Source organism: Cydia splendana, chromosome 18, assembly GCF_910591565.1.
Source record: "Cydia splendana chromosome 18, ilCydSple1.2, whole genome shotgun sequence".
Lineage (NCBI taxonomy): Eukaryota > Metazoa > Arthropoda > Insecta > Lepidoptera > Tortricidae > Cydia > Cydia splendana.
This window is the reverse complement of record NC_085977.1, coordinates 12,133,600-12,152,182: the sequence shown is the minus strand read 5'-3', so window position 1 is coordinate 12,152,182 and position 18,583 is coordinate 12,133,600. Positions and strand designations below refer to the sequence as shown.

At 40.4% G+C, this 18,583-nt stretch overlaps 1 protein-coding gene across 1 annotated transcript in view; it reads right to left on the bottom strand.

The window, feature by feature from the left end:
• LOC134799150 (putative epidermal cell surface receptor) overlaps window positions 1-18,583 on the bottom strand; it is a 97,713-nt gene that overhangs the window by 11,955 nt on the left and 67,175 nt on the right. The window contains exons 3-13 of the mRNA XM_063771557.1: window positions 14,162-14,667; window positions 13,134-13,320; window positions 12,272-12,401; window positions 11,388-11,532; window positions 10,077-10,458; window positions 8,573-8,789; window positions 7,899-8,107; window positions 4,980-5,153; window positions 4,426-4,600; window positions 3,701-3,902; window positions 2,894-3,030 (exon numbers count right to left, since the gene is read on the bottom strand). Coding sequence (XP_063627627.1) covers window positions 2,894-3,030; window positions 3,701-3,902; window positions 4,426-4,600; window positions 4,980-5,153; window positions 7,899-8,107; window positions 8,573-8,789; window positions 10,077-10,458; window positions 11,388-11,532; window positions 12,272-12,401; window positions 13,134-13,320; window positions 14,162-14,667 — 2,464 coding nt within the window. The remainder of the gene's footprint in view (window positions 1-2,893; window positions 3,031-3,700; window positions 3,903-4,425; window positions 4,601-4,979; window positions 5,154-7,898; window positions 8,108-8,572; window positions 8,790-10,076; window positions 10,459-11,387; window positions 11,533-12,271; window positions 12,402-13,133; window positions 13,321-14,161; window positions 14,668-18,583) is intronic.

Genomic DNA, 18,583 nt, shown 5'->3' with positions numbered 1-18,583 from the left:
GGCATACGACTAGTCACAGCTTCTCGTTTAAATAAATTTCCGGCAAGGAGTGTGCTCAGGAAGTTCGATGTCCTTGGTGTCGAGGTCGTAGCGAATCCGTGCCTTCCGCAGGATTTCATCATACATCTAGCGAAACGCATAACCGGCGGGAGGGGGCGTAGCCTTAGACCGTCAACACTGCTGGTCGCCCTAACCGGCCTCAGTCGTTGCATGCTGATAACATCTGGTTCCTTCAGTTCCGTGGCAAGTTTCAGTGAGATCCCTTTCGCAAAGTGTAAAGCTGATTTACTTGGCACTTCTGGTACCCCTGTTATTTCCAAATCATCTTGCAACAGTGCCTGGTCTCTGTCATTTGGATCTGAATGCATTTGGTCGACTATTTCTTCCAACTCCGTGAAATTTAGTGTGGAACGGGGGTTAGTTTTTACAGCTGTAAAATCTGCGTTAATGCGATAGTTATTTTCTTTAAGGTTTTGCAATGTTTGATTGACTGTAGAGAGTTTGGTCTGCAGGTCTTTTATTTGTTGGATTAAAAAGTATGTTGTTTCGGTGAATTCATTTTTAATGCTACCTATGGCGCGGGAGATTTCTTTTTTCATTTCATTTAATATATTTTGATTTCTGGTACTTAACTTATTGTCTATCCTAACGAGACCCTGTTTAACATCCGCTAGTTTTGAATTGAGTAAGCTTGCCAACATCTTGATGCTAAACTCCGCTGTATTGTTGCCCTTGCGCATGCTGCCGAGGCCCAGTGGCGTGGAGCTGTAATAAATAGTACAGGCAGCCCACTGCGGCGTTAATTTGCAGGATTCACTGAAATAATATGTCGACAGACTAGTGTTCAATATTTTGAGTCATCGCCTTTTAAGATTTATCTCGAATGAACCGATCATAATATATAATCGATTCAGAGGAAGGGAATATTTACCTACTCCACAGTTCTTGATTGACAATACTCACAGTTCCTGACTTATATCTAGGTTGTTAAGTATCTTGTTAATAATAAAAACACTATATTGTCCAGATAGCAGCTTGTCATCCAAGGAGCTACAATACCCTCTAAGCAGAGGCACTATAGAGTAATGTTGCTTTTGTAGCGAATTCACCAAAGAATGCAGCTCCGTATCCAACAAGCCGTATCTGGCTATCAACACGACAACGCTCTCCTTTAACGACATCATCGTACAGTTAGACTTCAATGACGCATTCTTACCTAAGACTGTCTGCCGAGACTGTGATACGAAATTACAAGAAATGTACAATTTTGTTAAAGACGTCAAACGCGCACAGAACTCTCTTGTCAACATTGAAATAGAACATACAATAGCAGTCAATATAGAACTAGAAGATACTAGGGATGAATTTGAAAGTTCAAACTGAATATGAAGAGGATAGTAATGACGAAAAAGTTGATCGCTATGATGAATATGCGCGATATTATGCCAGTGAGAATAAACACTATGAAAATAAAAATGGAAGAATAGATTCCTAAACATTCCATTAAACAAGCTGCAGTAACCCAAAAAAAAAAATAAGTAACACAGCAAGTACTAACAAGTCGAAGATAGCTAAAGTTGCTGATTATAAAACAGAAAATGAGGATACTGAACTGATAAAAGAGGAAGGTATAGAGCGAGATGATACAAATGATGATGCAAATAATACGAGAATTTTTGTTAGTGAACCAGGAATGGATGTTAAACCTAGTGTGGCAGAACTCGCGACTAGTGCTTTAGTTTATAAAATGAAAAGTGATGAGGCTGGTGTAACAATGTTATGGATATAGTTAAAAACATTATTTAGTGATATTTGTGTGTTACGTTAATTCATTGATTTTGGTCAAATAATAACGAGTTTGATGTTTTTTTTTTGTGACCGGCAGGAGCATACACTAAGCCTTGCCTAGCGTACACCCCGTCATTTTCTTAAATGTTTGATATCATGTCTCTCTCAAGCAAGGCTAAATTAATTCCGTTGCTGTTTTCGGGTCCTGCATAATATTATTAAGTTATTTTCATACTTTCAACACACTTATTTTCACGTGGAAATACCAGACCGGAAATTTTAAAAATGTCTTACCTACAGATATCATGTCAGTGGTTATAGAAGCTTTATTCCAAAACATAATTTTAACTTTTATCAAAAATAAGTCAAGGTTCCAAATACAAAATCAAATCTAAAGAATCTGGGACTTACAATTAGTGCCACTTGCACCATCCCACTAACCCGGGTTTAATCGGTTAAACCGTTAACCCAGTGTCAAATCCAACAAACCGTTGAAATTTGTACTTGTACGTCATTTTGAAACTTCCGTTTGTTAGAAAGAGACAACATTTTACCTTTCGTATGCCTTGTCCCGTGTACCTCCCAGATAATTTTGGACTGTAATTTACAATTTCAAGGTTATTCATTCGGTACCACATATTTGTCAAGGCATACGAAGGGTTAACAAAGATTTATTAAGAGGTTACTATGTTTAGTGAATAAGGGGGTAAATTATTACCTAACAAACTTAAAGTATTATCCGTATTTTCACAAGATTTTTACACAAAAAACCTGAATATATTATATACTTTTACAAGAGTTTCGGAAAAAAAACAGGCTAGGAACAATGATGTTATATAATTATAGACAGGTTTTACTTATACATAAAGAGCACAAAAAAATACTTCCACGTTTTTTTAATTACATATCTACGAATGAATCTGTTAATGTTGATTAATGTTCGCTTACCTTTGTGACAATCGTTATCGTTGTTGTGTGCTCGATCGCGCGTGCGCTTGCCTAGGCGCGACCAAAAGAGCAACTGTACAATTTGTACAATTGAAGCCCTCCAATTTTGGTACGCCTATTTATAATTATCATTGGCTAGGAATAGAATTAGACTTACCGAACTTGTATGGCGTCAATAAACGGTAAATCTGCTTCGGGGAACCGTTTCCAGGTGATGTGAGCCACGGAGTCATTGAGTTGCTGGACCGCCATTCTGCTGTCGATCACTCTCCTCTTCACTTCTACCGGTGCCACCTGTCCACAAAAGGTAAACTTAACCACTCATAAAATGATGCTCGGAATCAAGCTTCAAGATCGAGTAAGGAATGTCGAGATCCGTCGCCGCACCAAGGTGCATGACGTGGGTTTCGTCATTACCAAACTAAAATGGAATTGGGCGGGACATGTTGCCAGCCAGAGTGATGGCAGGTGGACTAAAATGTTTACAGAATGGTGGCCGCTTTCAACTGAAAGAAGCGCCTGGCGTCCGCTGGCTCGTTGGGTGGACGACATCCGGAAAATTGCGGGTCACTTCTGGATGAGATTAGCTCAGGACCGGGACAAGTGGCGTACTAGAAGAGAGGCCTATGCTCAGCAGTGGGCGATAAAGGGCTGATATGATGACGATGAAAATGATACTTGAGAACTCAATTTTGTTGATATGTAGGTAAGTATAAGTACATCACACAAAGTATAAGAGCACGAGCGTTATGTATATCCAGTCGTTATCTATGGTGTAGGTAAAGTATAATCTATGGGTTGCTAAAAATAGGTATGACTATTATAAGTCTAAGTGGGTCACAGAAGTGACTGTAGTAACTTACTATCGAATGATTCAATATATTTCACGGTGGCCGGCGTCAGGCCGGTGAGGCGGAACTCCAGGCGAGACGTGGTGAGGACCTCGTTACTAACTATTATTTACCGTAGGCAGGGGATCCAGCGTGCGGATGCTGTATATCTCGCTCTCCGGCTCGACGGGCAAGTTGTGCAGGTACAGTTTCCCTCTCATCTTGTACACGGTGGCCGGCTTCAGGCCGGTGAGGCGGAACTCCAGGCGAGACGTGGTGAGGACCTCGTCCGCTGGCGCGAACACTTGGGAGTACCAGTGTGCGATATCTTCGTCACTGGGAAAACATATAAGTAAATAGTAGTTACTTTGAGCTCAAAAACTTAGCAAAAGTCAGAAAGTACCTATTCGTTTTTATAAAATTAACTTTTCATCTTGGAAGATAAACAAAAATGAGGTCGTGTATTTTATTTATCATTACAGTATTTCTATTAATTTAAATGTACTTTCATCATGTTTTAACATCCGTGTTTAACTATTTACCGTTTTCGCATAAAACACGAAGATGTAACACCACATGCAGCGCGCTGTGTCAGTTGGAGATTGAGTGGCCATGGCCAATGAATGGTCGGTCAACGTCCCCCTATACATTCAATTTTATCGCCTCTTTTTAGTAAGGAAAATGGTTGGTGAGACTAAGGGTCGGTTGCACCAAACTGTTGTCATCGTTAAAGACTTCGCTAAATTTTGTTGTATGGAAAGTTTCATAGTAAACCGCCGCGGCGCGCCGGGTGACGATGTGATCAGTCTGTCAAATGCGGATGGTGCAACTGTCACTAAATCAGTCAAAAGATACTCACGCTTTGTCAGTATATCTCAGGTCGACACTTCCGCGCAACCCAACGAGTACAGGAGGCAGGGCAAACAGCATCTTTACGCTGGTCGGCGAATCCGACACCAGGTTGATCACCGTCAGTTTCTTGTTTTCGTTGTTCGGCGGTACTGTGATTCCAGGTATTCCGGAGGGTATGAGACCTGGAAATAACATATTTTTTTGCGTTACTTCTTGTATTTAGTTTCGGTGAATTCAATTTTAATCTACCCAAAGTTACCCATTTTGCCCCTTTGCTTTCCCTATCTAAAGCTATTAATTCAATCCTTATGAACTCAACGGTTGTCTGTTTCTTGATTAGTTATCTTCTTAAGCAATAAGCACCATTAAAAAAAAAAGTCAAGTGTTCCGCAGGTCCCGTGAACGTTATAAAATTTTGAGTTTAGCCACCTAGATCTAAACACTTATATACAATGTTGACTGTAAAATTGGCGACGCGAAAAATCAGGAACGGAGCCTCCGATATATGCGGTGAGGAATTGTGTACTTGATAAAGTTGATGCTTGATTTTCAAATTTTTACCTGGTGGTAACCCGTTCACCAGCGGGTTGACAGGACGCTGCTGTATTATATGGTTCTGTCCATCATCCTCATCCGGGAAGTGGATCGAGGAATCCGGTGGCACCGTTGGCAGGAACGGCGCTTTTGGTATATGTGTCTGTGTGGTGCTCTGCATTTCTGATGACGGGGTTTGACCTGGAAGACATTTATTTATTTATGGTAATTGGCACTGTATTAAGTGAGACACCGACAAGATAAACAGCGAGTAATACTGAAAATATATAAATATGTAGGAACATCATAAGCCTTTCTAGTATCTACACACAATAAAGCTAATCGATTACACGAAGATGGTTGTTAGACGCTAAAACGTTCATAGGTATGTAAGTATTTTAAACTACCGTAAAATGGGGTGAGTAGGTGCAAAACTGACATTCAAACCTCGATAACATTTTATTTTTACATATGCAAACTGAATGGGGTATATAATAAGTGTTCCGGACGTTTGTATTTTAGTTTTTTTTTTTATTTTGGGTAGTTCCATTTCATAACTTTGACGATAAACAGGAAATCCCACCTCACCCCGTAGTCCCTCGTATTTGGGGTGAGTTGGTTTTCATACAAAGGTGATTTTGGAAGATTGTTGGATCGATTTTTTTTTATTATGAGTATTACTATAGCTCCATTTTAAATTGGAATACATTATTTTTTGTAGCAGTAGCCTTAAAATCCCATCTCACCCCCCTTTCATCCCTTCTCTCCCCATTCTTAACCCAAGTCTCCCCACGAACCCTACTCACCCCATTTTACGGTACGTAGGTAAGTTAAGTTACGTCGGAATTGTCTAAATTCACATTCCATACTAAAGAAGAAAGCTGAAATAATTTAGTTTGTTTTGAGTTTTAGTTGAATAGGTATGTTCATGAGTGTTAAAAGTGAAGAATGTGTTTTGTTAAAAGTCTTGCTACGTTGTACTTTATTAGTAACGTCACAAACTAGAGTCAGTCACTTCAAAAGTCAGTCAGTAGCCTCAATACAGATACTAGAAGAATCTAACACCTGGCGAGGTCACTGACCTGCCCCGGTAAATCGGTTTTTGTCTGCTGATCGTTCTAGATTCCGATTCGCTTCTGATTCCACTTCCATCTGGCTTAGAAGATTCTCTAGGTCTAAAGTTGAATAAGCTTTAATAGGAGTATTAGTTTGATGGTTGAATAAGAACCACGGTTCATTCGTGCTGGGCACAGCTCTTAGTAGGACGTTTTCGTAAGGATTGGGCAATTTCGTTAACACGTGCATCTTAGTGCTTTGTTCCCAATGATTTTTGTCAGATGCTGGTTTCGTTATAGGTACGCCCTGTAATGCTGTCATGAGTTTTCCATGTGGTCTGTCATAAGTCTGTCGGTCTGCCTGTGGTCTATAATCTGGAAGTTTGTTGATAGGGATGGGAAGGGCGAAACGCTCAGGATTGTGCGATACGTTGTAAGCTGTTGATTTGAAATGTGAGACTGAGGGTGTGGGTGGGTGAACTTTCGGTTGTACGAAATTTTGTGTCAGCTCGGTCTTGATATTTTTAGTTGACGGCTTAATGTTAGAAGCTGGCGTGAAATAAATTGGTTGTTGATGTTTAGAAGGATTTTCATTCTTAATGGGTTGTTTTTGGAATGATATATCTTTATTGCGTGGTTGGTTGACAACTACTGGAGGGTTGACATTAGGGAGAGAATTATGCATAACTTTATAAATAGGCTGTTTAGGAACGACAGGTTTGCGAGGGAAAAATGGATAACTATTGTCAGTTATTTGTGTATCGGGATGTCTTTCGTTGTTTGGTTCCGAATGGTTGTTTAATTCCGTGGGTTCGGTGCTGTCTAATGGAATGTGTAAGTGGGAAAAGTTGAAGACTGTGGCGTTTTCATTGGATAGACTGTAGTCGTCGGGTTCTGTTATGTATTGGTTGAGGTTGAGGCGGCTGTAGGGGTCGCTGTCAGTAGGTTTGCTCTGTCGCGGTGGGAAAGCCACGGTGATTGGCGGCGGCGTCGTGTCAGAATGTAATACATCCTCCTTTTCAGCTGTAAGTAAAATGAATTAATAACAGACATCTTTAACAGCCAATAATGTTAATTAAATTCCAATAATGTTAATTTTAAGTGTAATATTTGTGTTTGGTTGTTAACAATGTCTGATTATGATATGAATGTTAATGCAAAAAAAGCATTTCAAAAAGCATGCTTCAAGAGTTTCAAGACAGTTGTGATGGTGATGATTGATGATGTGATGTTATTCCATTCCACTTAAGAGGATTTTTCCAATGGTTGTAGAATTTCTGGTAGTAGGTAATCAGTATTTAATATTTTGCCGTGGGTAACAGCAACAGTACCTACTAATCTTACACTAATCACTGGCATAGGCATTATTTAAATTTTAGTTATGATGATGTGGGCAGTGGCGGGAGGGGGGAGCACTAGCAGTCAAGTAAGGACATTACCTTGCGGCACGCAGCCCCACGTCGATGGAGATGTTGACGTGCGCAGGGCGGTGTCCAGGCGAGCAGCGCATGTTCTGCGCGGGGACGAGCACACAGTCGAGTAAGGACATTACAATGCGGCACGTTGCCTCACGTCGATGGAGATGTTGACGGGCGCAGGGCGGTGTCCAGGCGAGCAGCGCATGTTTTGCGCGGGGAAGAGCACGCAGTCGAGTAAGGACATTACCTTGCGGCACGCAGCCCCACGTCGATGGAGATGTTGACGTGCGCAACGCGGTGTCCAGGCGAGCAGCGCATGTTCTGCGCGGGGACGAGCATACAGTCGAGTAAGGACATTACCTTGCGGCACGCAGCCCCACGTCGATGGAGATGTTGACGGGCGCAGGGCGGTGTCCAGGCGAGCAGCGCATGTTCTGCGCGGGGACGAGCACACAGTCGAGGAAGGACATTACCGTGCGGTACGCAGCCCCACTGCTGGCAGCAGTCGTCGATGGAGATGTTGACGGCCCCGGGGTGGTGTCCAGGCGGGCAGCGCATGTTCTGCGGGGGCAGCGGCGGGAGGGGGGAGCACACCTCCTGGCAGTCTAGCTCTCCGTTCTCGCAGAAGCATCGCTGCGAGCAGCCCGTGAGGTTGATAGGCACGTCGGTCCAGTTCGGGATGCTGGTAACAAGGTATGACTATTCAACAAAAGCCGATTCTTTTAAGTAGTAAGTTGTTACTAACAAAGAAAGTTGAAACTATATGTTTGTGTTTAATAATCAACTAGTTATCTAGATGAGAAGGCTCTCTCAGATCATTGACGTCAAATGTACATAATACATATACCATATCTTTTTACCCGTGATTATCTCAGAGGTAGAGTATTAATACCTACCGATGAGGTTTTAAAACAAATCAGTCAATGAGTGTCAGCTTCATGTGAGATGCTGAGGCTGTTGTGAAGGAACAACCTTGGAACAAAAAACAGCATTACGCGCAAACTATAGACTTGGAATTGGATGGTTTTAGTAGTAGGAAGGCGACTCGGTACCGAATTATTATCCAGGAATTATCCGTATTAGTACTGTTTTTGTGTAAACGAGTACCAGGAGATCATAATAGGTAGAGGTAAATTTTAGGACTTACGGAACTCCGTTATAATGGCATGTGCCGTCGCTGAGGCAGCGCGCGGCGCGCGGGCAGCAGTTGGGCGGCGCCGGCGGCGGGCTGGGCGCCCAGCGCACGCAGCCCTTCGACATCAGCTCCAGCCCCACGTGCGACGGGCACTCCAGACCCGCGCACTCGCGGGTCTCGTCGCCCGTGCACTCGCACAGCTCGGAGCACCCGATGTGGAATTCTTCGCCTGGAACAGTTTTATTAGTATAGCGTTTCTTTTAATTTTTGCCATTAATAATAATGACATTAAAGCTCTCTCTCCTATCAAAAGACCGGGATTTATAGGCCCGTGAAATCCAAGGAGATACAAATAATAATAATAAAATGCTTTATTGCACACTACAAAAGAAATTGTATAAAGTTTTTATATATTTTGACCTTTTTTGCCACTTTTGTGTTATTTCTACTCAGAATCACGAGCTCTTTCGATCCTAATGGGATAAAAAAATGTACCACAGTTCTTTTTCCTATTGTGTTACCATTTTCCCATATACTTTGTATGGCGGTAACAAAAAGGAAAGTTTGACAAATGTATGGAAATTTTAGGACACTTTTTTTCTCCTATAAGGATGAAAAGGGCTCGCGATCCTGACTAGAAATAACACAAAAGTGGCAAGAAAGGTCACAATATATAAAAATGGCAAAAAATTAAAGAAACGCTCAGTATAGGGGTATAGGTTAGTAGTGACACAGGTCTACTAAAGGGTAGTCTGTAGGTTTGGTGACAGTGACACAGCTACCAAATACTTCTTAAAGTATTCTTCCTTAGTTTGAAGATCTGTACGTCTACCACCAGTTTTGACATTGACATAACGCTCACGTCTACGTAATTTACTTTCTGTACATCTCGCTTGCACTAATATGCGAGTACGAGCGAGATGCATAGAAAGTAAGTTACGTAGACGTGAGCGTATATGTCAATGTCAAAACTGATGGTAGACGTACAGACGACAGTTGCTAGGTACTGCAAAAGTTACAGATATATTTTCGATCTCCGAGGATCCCGATTAAAAAAACGTTAACAATGTTGTTATGGTTATTCGTATTTTTTCACGACATACAAGGTCGACGGCCGTCGCCAATCTTTAAATATAGTTCTACGATCTTATTTAAGCCATCTTGCAAAATATGTAAAATAGAATAAGACACAAAATTCTGCGTAGGGGGCGCCACTAACATAGTAAATAAACGTTATATTTATTCGAAACAAATTATCTGTGAAAACCTGTCAAAAAACTGTTAACGGCATAGTATAAATATATGTAAGTTACTCTATGGTTTACGGTTTGTGCTAGTGCTGAACTCTAGCGGCAAAATATGCTACCTATTGTTTGGTGGCTTAATTATAATTAATTAATCATCTAGAAGTCCTGCTAAGCTAGATACTTTTTTTTAAAGAGAAAAATATCAACGTTCACTTAGCAATAAGCTGCGGAACGCCGTACAAAAAATCTGTAAGTAGGTAAGTCCTTACCAACTTCATAAAACTTGCCATTCTGATGGCACCCGATCATCTCATTAACCTCAACCAATTCTTCAGGCGGCTCTTTCTCGACCATATCCATCGAAGTTATCGTGAAATTAAACTTAGTTCCCGTCTCTTTCGTCTTCAGAATGTAGTCTTTTCCACCGTGAAGGTTAAGGATGAGGTTATCATATTTAAGTTCTACGTCTTTGAAGGTGGTTCCTCCATCATTGCTGATGAGGAGATGGATGGGGTCTTCGCTGCTGTTGGAGTGCATTAGGGCCACTTGGACGCTGTTGTTCTGCAGGACCGTGATGGAGCCAATAGGTTCGGTCAGCACTAATGGACGCATGGTGGTAGAGGTCGGAGGTTCCTCTGTGAGGTTTGGTGTCTGGAAAGACAAGTTTCGTTTTCTTGATATTGAAAAAACTTTTCTCGAAATAGGCTAGACTGAGGTCTGATAAATTGAAAGTCACAAAAAATAGCCATTAAAATGTGGCGCTTAGCCACATTTTAATGGCTATTTTTTGTGACGTATGTAGTTATATATTTTAGGGTTCAGTACCTCAAAAGGAAAAAACGGAACCCTTATAGGATCACTCGTGCGTCTGTCTGACTGTCTGTCCGTCTGTCACAGCTTATTTTCTCCGAAACTACTGGACCAATTAAGTTGAAATTTGGTACACACATGTAAGTTTGTGACCCAAAGACGGGCGTGTAACGTAAACAAATGAATTTTAAATATTGAGGCCACTTTTGGGGGGTAAGTGAGAAAATTTAAAAATAAAGTTTTTCAAACTGCATCGTGTTACATATAAAATAAAAGAGCACTTTGTATGAATCTCAAATATATATTTTTTTATAATTTTAAAGTAAACAGTTAAGAAGTTATTCAAGAAAATAGGCAAACATTACCATCCCCCCCACCCTTTATTTCCGAAACTAATGGGTCTAAAATTTTGAAACAAATACACAAAAATAGTTCTTTACCTATAGATGACAGGAAAACCTATTAGAAATGTGCAGTCAAGCGTAAGTCGGATTTAATTACTTAGTTTTTGATCCGACCCCTACGGATTTTTAAAGACATTAACTCACGTTCCACATAAAAAAAAACATCGTTAAAAATTGGGTAATAATTGGGTAAAATAAGTGAACAACATGTTATGTTATACCCCCAGGGTCGATTATATAACCTATGTAACATACTGGTATGCAAATAAAGATCTTATCTTATCTTATCTTATAATGTAGGGAACCCTTGGAACGCGAGTCCGACTCGCACTTGTTTTTAGTTGTGGTCTCGCAGACACCTCTTACCTCGGCAGTGGTCGTGGAATTAGTGACGTTGTCAGTTTGGTCTTCGTGCACATCTTGCGAAACGTCGCAGATTTGCACCTCACAACAGGCGTCTTTGGGATCTTGCACGTTGATACATTTGTCCGATGGGGGTAGAGGGGCACACCTGAGAAAAAGAATAGTCAAAAAAGTAGAGTAGTATTCCTACGTTGCAGTCATTGATATTACAAGATGATTTGAAAAGGGTTAGGTAAATAAGTTGTAGTGTGTGTAATAACAAATCTGACCATTTTATTTAAAGTTGTCCCCTACACTTTTTTTTAAGTTGTGAAAGTTTATGTTATTTCTACTCAGAATCACGAGCTCTTTCTATCCTAATAGGAGAAAAAAAGTGTCCCAAGGTTTTTATTTCCATTCCGTTACCATTTTTCATAGATTTTGTATGGCGGTCACGGAATGGAAAGATCGAAAATTGTATGGAAATTTTGGGACACTTTTTTTCTCCTATTAGGATCAAAAGAGCTCATGATTCTGAGTAGAAATAACATACAAAATCCCAAATTTGAAAAAAAAAGTGTAGGGCACAACTTTAAATAAAATGGCCCATCTGCTGTTTCATACATTTCGGTGACTCATGTCTCACTCAGAACGTGACATAACTCGAAAGTGACCTCCTAAGAATGTGACATGGAGTATGTCCGACCGATGTGTGACATAAATCGATGTGTTTAAAGAATTTGTTTTTGAGATTTCGGGGTTGGCCCCTTAGTGGGTAATAATTATTCGGTATAACTAACATGACACAATTCAAAAATCACACTATGTAGGTGTTTTCGATCAATACGATAAGGGTCAAACGATTAGACGAAGAGAGAGCAAAAACTGACACATTGCAATAAACTCACCTCGGCTTGCAGACGATGATCGAGTTCTTTTCACACGTGCAGCGTTGCTCGCAGCCCACGTTCCACGTGTTGTCCACGAGGTACGTGTCGTTGCCGTACTTGCACACCTCCAGCTTGGTCACCTTCGTGTCTGCAGGCAGGGAAACAAATGAACATCTTGTGATTTTAGAAACTAGTCATGCCACTCTTTACTTATTGTCAATCTTTGTTTAACGAAGTACGAAAAAAGCTAATGGTATGCTGCACGCCAACTCTTCTTTAAGGATGATTCACGTTAGACCGGGCCGGAGCTTCCAGTGCATCGTGTTCTATGGAAAGCATCGCATTTTTCAGAAGGTTAACACCTAACCCAAAACAAAATTTTGAAGACACATGGTGATATTTACTTGAGAAAAGTCATTACTTTAATTTAAAGGGATCACCATTTCCAATCATCCATTACGTCAATGCGGAACACTCGGATTGTAAGGCCCATGCCCAGCTCAGAGGTCTTAACACGAACCACGTTCGGCGCGTTGCCTCCCTGTCACACTTACGTACGAATTTACAAGTGCGACAGAGGCAACACGTCGAAGGTAGGCCCCCTGGTCGTTCTCACCCGCCGCCGGCGCCGTCTGTATGGTGTGTTCGTAGATGTTCGGGAGCGGTCGCTCTCCTCGCGAGCGGCGGTTGAGAACAACCTGGGCCTAACGGTCTAGTCACGACATTGCGCGACTGGCTTCGGCTAAGGAGAACACCATAATTAGGTGGGAACGAAAGGTCCGATTGCTGTTTCGCTCCAACCAATGGTTGTAGTCTTAGCCGATGCCAGTCGCAATGTCGTGGCCAGGCCGTAAGAACACGTGCCAATCGGATATGTTACCTCCGTTCCCAGTGGCGCACGCTATGATACTGCAGCACTCGTCGACAGGTGACTCGAAGCACAGCGGATCGTTCAAGGTCCGGCCCCGGCGGATGTATGGATGTTTGCAGCGCGGGGAGCAATTGAATTTGCCGTTTGGCATGCACTCACAGGTCTCTTCACACGAATGATCCACGTGGTGTCCTACCTGGGAATATGATGTGGTTTTTGACATTTTACACTTCTTTGAATACCTAAATAGTGTAAGGATAGTCGCAACATAAAAAAGCTTGACATAATAGGTACATAAAAAGCCCTTTAGTAACTATATGTACGTGTACGTAAGCATATTTTCTTTTTCGGTTTGGTACAGGTGATGTGTTCAAAATTACCTTGACACGCTCTTATTCTCTTAACAATGAAGTCGCGTCAAGATCATTTTGAACACATGGCCCGCTTAGCAATTTCTGCTGCTGACGTATTGCAACTATTGGTACCTATTGTGATATGGAAAGTTTCCAAAATTGTGCTATTTTCAACACGGAGAATGTTTGGCAAGGTCTCATTTTTGGTACCTATATGGAATAATATTTTCTAATTTTTGATTAAGATAAATTCTGTAACCTGTACCTACATATATGTTGTATATGTACATAAGTAGGTATATGTATCTATTATAGGTGTATTACGAAATATACAGTATTTCTATTGAAATTTGCGGCACTAAGTACGTCAGCTTCTAACTAGCAGCCACAGACAAGACATCCTCCAGACTGAGCATAGTAGCGCTACCCCCTCTGCCACAAATATACGGTAGTTTTACTCCATTTTCGAGTCAAAGTGTCTTTGTGTGACGTCCGTGTCTTTGAACGGACCAATCACGGAAAGGGACTCGCTCACCTCGTCCCCCGCACCCCAGTATTTTTGGCAGCATCGGTTTCATGAAATAATTGCTCTTAACTCCGTCTAGAGGATTTAGAGTCTATGCTAGCAGCTAACAAACGGCTAAGATCAGTCATAACAAGTCATAGTCATAATATTAAACCAACCTTGTAAATGATTCCATTTTCAATGCACATTGTCTCTCCTTCCTCCTTCCCTTCATCAGAATGATCCGTCAAAATCGCAGGATGGAACGGTGCCTGCAGATTTGAGTAAAACTTATCAGGCAGATCTTTAAGAGACTTAAGAACTTCTAGTTTTGAGGGATCAAATTCTTCATCGCCATCCAAAGTTACATCGCTAATATCAGTAACCTTAGTACTGTTATGTAGTGTGAGGGCGAAATTCTTTAGTTCATCTAAGTTTAAATTTAGTAGTCTTCCTTTTGGTTTCAGACTGGGTGATTCGATCGTAGTCGTATCATCTTCCTTGGTGGTTTCTGTTTCTGTTTCTCTTTCTGTTTCTGGTGTGGGAGGAGCTGTTGATCTCGTGGGGGGCGCTGTAGTTGCGGTTGATGTGTGGGAGGGTGGTTCGGTGAGACGTTCTATCATTTCTACCGTTGTTTCGGTTTGAGGTGCTGCCGCTATATCATCTTCTTCTCCTACTAGTTTACCTGGAGAAAATAAGGTATCGAATAAGAATAATTACTAATTAGAACAAAAAACAGAAAATTTAGAGTAGCTTTGAAGTGTATATGTATTATACTTTACTTCGACGTAAATATTAGCCATTACAATTGTGATGTGAAAAATATTGTCCCTGTATCACCGAAACTATATGAACGTTAAACGACATGGAATATAAAATGCTCTAGTGCAGAAACGTATCATTTTCGGGACTTCTTGTAGAATAACAATGACCCACTTTCAGAGCATAAGAAATGAAACAGAACTTTTGTAGTTCATCAAACACCGTCTTGCTATTTTGCATACAGCTGCAAAAAGCATATCAAAAATCTACTCCATTTGATTATTCCAACATAAAGTGGAGTGAACAAAAACTGGAGCAAGGTCAGTAGGCGAGAGGAACCTGCACATCAAAGGTACGGTTATTTTTCCATTGCAATTTAAAACCTTATGAACACGTAATAAAGTCTTTGACTTATAGTGATCGGAAATTACTCGATCGAATCCGTTAACGGATTCCAATCGTAACTGTCTTGTAAAGTTCGATTGGAACTTCTCAAACAAACATAAATTTGCCGACGTCGAAACGTAAATTTAATCGTTCTTGTTCTTACGCACTTTGTAATAGAGATTTTTTTGCGCTTCACGATGTGCTTAAATATGTTAGTTTTCTTATGCGATGCCGAGACGTATCGACAGGCACGTAGACAATACAACGACTTTTTGAGCGTGAGAATCGCATTTCGTGATTGCACTTAATTGGAATGATACTAAAAGAGCAATAAGTGTGTGGTCAGTAGAGCGCAAAACAAAAGAGTACCAGCTATGGAGGTTAAAAATGGGATGGGAGCTAGGCCACCAGCGCTTTTTTAAAAATGGGATTTAGTATAATTAGGTAATTTTCCATAACGCGAACAATATAGAACTTCAGCTAAATTGGATAATGTGTAAATACAGGTGCGTATTTTATTTGTAACAATACTCGTATCATTGGTGGTAAACAGCTCTGTCGAAACAATGTAGATCAACAATGTTCATCAACGGACATGTTTTATTATTCATGCATGCCAATAAGTATTTGTCATGTGTAGAGAACTGAGGTAGAGAATGAAATGATGAAAGAACATTCTTTCGCGAATCGACTAATGTAAGGTAAATTCAATAAGGATTGTGTTTTGGGGTACTTAGATAAACATTACGTATATAAATATATATAGGTACCTAATGTATAGATAAATACGTAAATATATAGAACCGGATCCCTTTGTTTGACATAATTATTGAAATTCATAATATAATGATTGTCAGATTATAGTAAGGGCAGGGGGGTGTCACTACGCAGTTTAGGTACATTTGGCCGGCGCGCCGCGCGGAGCGGCAGGCGTATGGCAGTGCAGGCCGCTCGACCGCACGATAGTCGTGTCACGTGGCGCTCGCGCAAACAAGATTCACGATTCGTGCGCGGTTATAAGTTTCAATTTTGTTGCAGGCGGCGAGTATAGGTATAATTTTATACCTAAATCTGACTCTTGTGAAGGAGTGAATTTTCTGTACGGTAGTACTATTAGTTATTCTGTGGTAAGGGTAACATTCTATTTCTGACCGCAGCTGCACTAACTAGTACGAAACACGTCGGTGTTATTGTCAATTTCCATAGTAAAATGAATGGTAGTGCTGCTGTCGTGTTGGAAATGGACTGTCACCTATAGTCATAATTCTCAAACCGTTAACTTTTCAGGATTTACGTAAGGTTATCCTATAGATAGGTTAGGTTAGGTTTGTTTTATGGAAATCCTGAAAAGTTACGCGTTTCTGAGAAAAACCAAATTATGACTAACGAACATGCGGACAAACAATACATTATGATATAAAACTTTATGGGAAACAATAGAGACCCATATAGAACACACCCTTATTAACACAGAAAGATAGAGTCCTTAATTTGCATCAATATAGAAGTAATATGTAGGTACCTATATGCAGTTAATATTTTAAAATTAAATGTTTAGGTATCTCTTAATCAGGTACAGCAAAGCAAATGCTCTAAAAACAATGCCACAACACCTGCATATATTTACATAATGGTTACACATGAGTTCACGAACCAGGCGGCCCTAACACCTCGATATTAGCACGAGATATGTGACATGCATTATTTATTATTATATTATACGTTGCATACAAGTGCAGGCTATGCTTTACTCTTACCATTGGTTCAGGAACGAAATCTTAGAGAATCGAGCCCTCGAGTGTTTGAGGTCTAAAGACCTAAGTCACACAAGAAATAAGTCAAATTTTAGACCACACTCGCACAGAAACGGAGTTGTAAGTATATTAAATACATAGGCATAGACACATACTAACTAGACTAAAATTCTGGTTGTGAAACGTAAATGTTCGTATGACCCTAACAAAATCAAGTGCTTACGTCAAATCAGGTCGAAGACACCCAGAAATTACTTAAATTAGGTAGCTACCTTGATTTAGCATAATATACAGTCAGCGACAAAATTTGACACCACTTTATTCTGAATTAACACCACTTTATTATTAAGAGAATAAGGGTGTGTGTAGGTCAATTTGAACACTTCAGCTGCTTAACAACTTCTGCTGCTGACTGTACACCTTTGACTCCAAAAAAAGAGCGAATTTAATCCAGCACGTCATTTTCCACGCTTGGGTGCAGGTAGGTACTCGGATGCCCTAAGGTGGCGACCTCAAACCGACCGAATGTGGGTTAGCCCAAACAACCGCCGACCGGTTCTGTAAGGGCCGGCGCACAACGCCGCTGCCGGTTTTTCTAATAACCGATAAGTTATAGGTTAAGTACTGTCTAGAATTGCCCATAACGCAGGTAGCGTATAGAGCATTTCAACGGGTAGGAGGTACTTAGTCCAAGTTTTCTCTATCCCTCCTGTATATTTTTGATATTCTTCTGGGATTTCAGTTACCTCAAGCCACGCCTGGTGGGAACCGCTAGAAAATATAGTTAAAATTCTTTATTCGAAGTGCCCACACATCAGATCATACACATGACATAGGTACCTAATCATCAACATCTAAAAATTACTTCCTATCTGTGTAAATAAGATATTGATGTCCACAATGTCCACATAGTCGTAATATCTTTCTCGAGTAAAGTTAAATGAAATTGACAGGTTAGCCATGTATAAGTAGTTACGTTAAATATGTAAATTAACCGCTACCTCGTTTAAATTCTAATCGCGGCCCAATAATATGATATCGCTAGTGCGCGCTTTGCTTGTACATACTTATCTATCAATATTAATTGGTATTCGATACTTCCAAGCTATTATGATTATGAAGTATCGAATACCTATATTAAATTCTTCGTTAAATTCCGAAGTTGATCCATGAATGTTGTGGGAGTACGATGGGTGAAGGCCGCACGGAACCGAGTACTGTAGAGGACATTGCAGAAGGCCGAAATATATCCAGTAGTAAGAGTAATTTGGCTAATATGTTAAGGGGCTACCCCACGCCAATGACCTTCGATCTGAATCCCTTAGTTTTCTAATGTTTTTTGGAGCTTATTATATTAACTGCAACGGCTTTAAGCAATATATTATCCCATATTTACTTCAAAGTTCATTGTCTTCGAGATATTTGGCATCAAAGTTGAACAATTTTAGGCTAAAAAAATGGTTTTCTGGCAATAACTTTTGTGTTAATTAGTTTAAAATTGAATAATTTTTCGAGACGTCAAAGACGAACTAAAATATGTAGATTTCGTACATTTCAGATCTTTCACAGCAAACTAGATACGAAAAAAGTGTTTTTTTAGACAATGTTAAAAAAAATCATAAGAAAATAAGTATTCATTTCTTTCAAAATCCGGTGGACAAAACCGGAGATAAAAGATTGAAGAACCGATAACCGTTT